The sequence below is a fragment of the Salvelinus fontinalis genome, chromosome 21 (genome assembly GCF_029448725.1).
Source record: "Salvelinus fontinalis isolate EN_2023a chromosome 21, ASM2944872v1, whole genome shotgun sequence".
In the NCBI taxonomy this organism is placed as follows: domain Eukaryota; kingdom Metazoa; phylum Chordata; class Actinopteri; order Salmoniformes; family Salmonidae; genus Salvelinus; species Salvelinus fontinalis.
The window spans coordinates 48,397,591-48,402,578 of record NC_074685.1 but is presented as its reverse complement, the minus strand read 5'-3'; the positions used below and the strand labels follow the sequence as shown (position 1 = coordinate 48,402,578).

General features: G+C 42.8%; 1 protein-coding gene across 5 annotated transcripts in view; it reads right to left on the bottom strand.

Moving 5' to 3' along the window:
• Nucleotides 1-1,399: 1,399 nt before the first annotated feature.
• Nucleotides 1,400-4,988, bottom strand: part of LOC129819049 (pre-B-cell leukemia transcription factor 3-like) — a 112,500-nt gene continuing 108,911 nt past the window's right edge. For 3 of the 5 annotated variants that reach the window (XM_055875565.1, XM_055875563.1, XM_055875564.1), the window contains one exon: nt 2,459-2,549. Coding sequence is in view for 2 of the 5 variants with exons in the window: in XM_055875561.1 (XP_055731536.1) it covers nt 2,457-2,549 (93 nt within the window). In the remaining 3 variants the exon portion in view is untranslated. Of the gene's footprint in view, nt 2,550-4,988 lie in introns of all 5 variants that reach the window. The other 2 variants (XM_055875561.1, XM_055875562.1) reach the window with 1 other exon arrangement.

The window sequence follows — 4,988 nt, the reverse complement described above, 5'->3', positions numbered from 1 at the left end:
TTCTTCTAACGGCTCGGAACACTTCTTCTAACGGCTTGGAAAAAGTCCCACAAGGTCATTTGAAGGTTTGTGATGGAATGTTCTCCAACCGGTGCCTCTGTCTAGTACTGTATGGCTTTTTGTGTTGTTCTTGCACAATTGTGGAATGACTTACTGTTGGATCAAATCAGTAGTGTAGAATACTGGTTCAATGAGTTGGAAGGAGAAGAGTTTAGCCACCGCTTCACCTGTAGAAGAAAGTACAGCGACTCAAAAGCATTTACCTTGAGGAGATAATTTGGTGTGCTGAAGAGAAAGTACAGTGACTCAAAAGCATTTACCTTGAGGAGATAATTTGGTGTACTGAAGAGAAAGTACAGCGACTCAAAAACATTTACCTTGAAGAGATAATTCGATGTGCTCAAGAGAAAGTACAGTGACTCAAAAGAATTTACCTTGAGGAGATAATTTGGTGTACTGAAGAGAAAGTACAGTGACTCAAAAACATTTACCTTGAAGAGATAATTCGATGTGCTCAAGAGAAAGTACAGTGACTCAAAAGAATTTACCTTGAGGAGATAATTTGGTGTACTGAAGAGAAAGTACAGTGACTCAAAAACATTAAAGCAAAAGTTTATTTTTTTGTGTTTGAAACTACACAAACTAGCACAGAGGACTCGTTTGGGGTCAGAATCCTCCACGGTGTGCGGTTACAAATGAAACATATTTAATACATTAGGACCACTGCCACAAATATTATTATTATTATTTTTTTATCAGGACTTCATTCAGTTTCAAAATGGCGTGATACAAAAGAAAAAAGAAGTGAAGCAAGAAAAAAAAAACGTAGCTGTGAAACAGAGTCTGAAATACACAGGTCTGGGAACTGAGACCTCTACGTCTTTTCATTCATATATTTAAGAGGATAAGTAACAAAATCAGCAACATTCAAAATGTTCTTCGGTATTTACAACAGTTTCACTGTTTGGTGATGACCATACATGTTTCTTACATGTAAAAAAAAAAAAAAGGTGGCTTATTTCCCCTTGTGGGAATACTGGCTGTGAGGTGTGTATGACAGTACATGTTTCTTTGTACCCCCACAGCCTGTATTCCCACAAGTGGAAATGGGGGTGTGTGTGGGGGGGGGGGGGGGGGGGGGGGGGGGGGGTACGACACCTTTCACATCCATACAGGCTTCTAGTAAATTCCACCACTGACATTTCTGGACCCTGTTCAATTAATACACGACCATAAAATGACAGATCACATGACTAGCTCTTTGGGAAGCTAGTACCGTAGCGGCCTCCTAGTTTGGTTGAATGGCTCAAATGTACCTTTTGTTCTTAACTAAACACTACTGCTAAGCGTTAATCTGGCATTTAGTAAAGTTGCAATAATGCAGCAATTCCCCCCCCCCCCCCCCCCCCCAACAAGATCAAAAGTACAAGAGCTAATTACAAGACATGTAAAACAAAAGTAAAATTGGGATTTAGAATAGTCAGATGTTAGTAATGCTAGGTTAAGAAGAGGTAGTACTCTAAGTTACTAAAAATCCGTTTGAAATGGTGACGTCGTCATTTTCACGAGGTAAATCATTACAGTTCTGTTTTGACACACAATTCTCGGGATCTCCTCCAATGGTATTACTATTTGTAAATGTCATTTTGTAAGATATGGTAAGACATGATCATACAAATATGAATGTTGAGACAGCATTGGAGTGAATACTATCAAATGACTGAATATATCCATTCGAACTGAATGCACAGTGTCCAATAAAAGGTTTAGAAATTCATGTTCAGCAAGAGGACTCGTGTTGAGAATAAGAGCATGACAAAAAAAAAAGCTGCCGTTTTAAATGTCCTTCATCGTGTCAATCCCCAAAACATGTTAAATCCGGGATGTTAGTATCAGAAATACAGCGAGTCCACTAGAGGTGCAGAAAGTCCCATTGGAGCATCGCAGCAAGTAAACCTTTCGTCAGTTGCGCACCTGCAACTTCCAATGATTCCGCTGTCCCCACAACAGGTGTATAGTGACACTGGCAGAAGAAAATCCATTGGACCACATCTATGTTGCCTTCAGTCTTAGTTGGCCAAAAAAAAGTAAAAAGTGTCAAAAAAGTAGATCTGAAGGGTTGAGAGAGACGCACGGTCTTCAGTTTTTACTTGAATAAATCTACTCTTAGCTTCTCTAGACTTCCCATTCAGAACCCCAACTCGTCAGTCTGTCAGTTAATATATATTTATATTCAGAAAATGTTGCTAAAAGCTGTATCCAATCATATCAGTCTTGACTGTGAAGGTTATTGGATGGGATTTTACAAAATGGCCGACATTGTCTGGAGTGGAGGGGTGAGGGGTTAGACTTAGTCGAGGGAGGTGATTGGTTCTGTTTGGCCTCTGTTTGGTTCAGTCACATTGGTCGAGGGCACGGTAGCATATTAGGTGGAAAAGAGACGATCAGTGAGGTGGTCAGTTTGAGGTATCAGAGTGCACACTGCCTGGCCCTTCGTTTGGGGACGTCACTGAGGAGGGAGTAGGTGCACCGTGCCATCCCCCGTTACCCTACATGATGGAGAAAGAGAGAGAGAGACACAGAGGCAGAAACAGAGAGACAGACACAGAGACAGAGAGAGAAAGAAACAGAGCAAGAGAGCGAGAGAGAGACAGACAGAGACAGAGACACAGAGAGACAGACACAGAGACAGAGAAACAGAGACCGAGAAAGAGACAGAGCGAGAGAGACAGAGCGAGAGAGAGACAGAGCGAGAGAGACAGACAGAGATAGAGACAGAGACACGGAGAGACAGACACAGAGACACAGAGAGACAGACACAGAGAAGGAGAGCGAGAGAGAGACAGAGCGAGAGAGACAGAGCGAGAGAGACAGAGCGAGAGAGACAGAGCGAGAGAGAGACAGAGCGAGAGAGACAGACAGAGACAGAGACACGGAGAGACAGACACAGAGACACAGAGAGACAGACACAGAAAAAGAGAGCGAGAGAGAGACAGAGCGAGAGAGACAGAGCGAGAGAGACAGAGCGAGAGAGACAGAGAGAGAAAGACAGAGAGAAAAAGACAGAGAGAGAGACAGAGAGAGAGACAGAGAGAGTGAGACAGAAACAGAGAAGGACAGAGAGAGAGACAGAGAGAAACAGAGAGATAGAGTGCAAGGGTTACTTCTTGAAAAACAGGTAAAGTTACAACTGAGGGGGCTGATTTGATCGGGTCTTCAAGCAACCAAGCCACAACTGACATAATCATAGTTCAGGGTGGATTACATTTAGAATTTAATGAAACTCAATATCCAAATTAACATCCAATAGTATAAAGCTTGCTGTCCCAATCTGGTCTGGAAGAGGCCCCTTGCTTCCCTCTTTCAGCAGTCAGATTGAGTGTATACCCACAACCACGCACACATGGCCGGGTTAGGAAACAAACAGAGAGAGATCCGACATGGTGTCCGCCGGCGGGGGTAAGCCCCATTGCATTACCACTGACATCCCCAGACAGGGTCTCTTGCTGACACATTGGCCCTGCGTCCTGGTCATTGGAGGCGAGTGGTGAAATCAATGTCTTATCGGATTGCTTTAGTGGTTGCCGCGGCAAATTCTAGTGTCAGTTATGAAGACGGGAGGGGACACCACCGCGGGTAACAACTTTAAGGGGAAACACTGAAAGGAAGTGACGGGAGGAGGATTTTCCTTATCGTCGAGTCAGGAATGGGTTAGAATAGGGTTTTGGCCTAGCATTTGATTTAAAAAGAATTAAATAAAAATCACAGATTTAAACATTGTCCTTGCATAAATTAGAAAAAGTTAAGATGTTTTCAATATATTGAAAATAATATAGAAATATATAGTACATAAAAATATATATTTAGCATGATCAACATGTATATATATATTGTACTATATCTGTATAACACATAGTGGGTTTTGTTTAGCATCATCACTTTGTCTTGACAGAGCAGCTGACCCTGGCTGTCATTAGACATACCATTCATTTCCAGTCTGCTCTCCTCTTCCCTGTCCCATCCTGATGACTTCCCCTAGCTTGCTCTAAACAACGTAGCATGGCTGTGAGTTATGTGATACAGCCCAACAAAACCCGCCATGCTTCCCTCACTTCCCCTGTGATGGACTGAGAGCCATGACCTAAATAAGGAATTGTGAGTGCGAGGGCAGGGGGGGGGGGGGGGGAGAGTGCAAAACGCTACACTTTGAAGCTGCTCGAGGTTGGCACATCGCCTCCACTGCCTGGAGCAAGAAAGGGTACTCCGGGAAAACCAAAAAGCGACACCTTGCTGCGGGAGTGCTCCTAACGACGCGGCTTTGTGTTTTATCACACGTTTGTGTGTTTTGTTGCTGTGTCAGTTTTGATCATGTCCAACAGAAGAACACATTTCAGGCTGAAGTAGTGGTACTCTTTGAGAGCTGTATTTGATTGTTCTTCCACCAAATACATAATGAACATACCAGCCATGTACGTATGTATTATATGAGGCCAAAACATTACCCAACAAAAAACAACACTACAACAGAAAATAACCTGTTCTAATCTTGAGAAGCCGCATAAGACATTGAGCCTGTCTTCATTTATACAAGACCGACACGTTGTAATGGAGAAAACCATTCTGCTTCCCCTTTCATTTTTACAAGACCGACACGTTGTAATGGAGAAAACCATTCTGCTTCCCCTTTCATTTTTACAAGACCGACACGTTGTAATGGAGAAAACCATTCTGCTTCCCCTTTCATTTATACAAGACGGGCACGTTGTAATGGAGAAAACCAGTCTGCTTCCCCTTTCATTTATACAAGACCGACACGTTGTAATGGAGAAAACCAGTCTGCTTCCCCTTTCATTTATACAAGACCGACACGTTGTAATGGAGAAAACCAGCCTGCTTCCCCTTTCATTTATACAAGACCGACACGTTGTAATGGAGAAAACCAGTCTGCTTCCCCTTTCATTTATACAAGACCGACACGTTGTAATGGA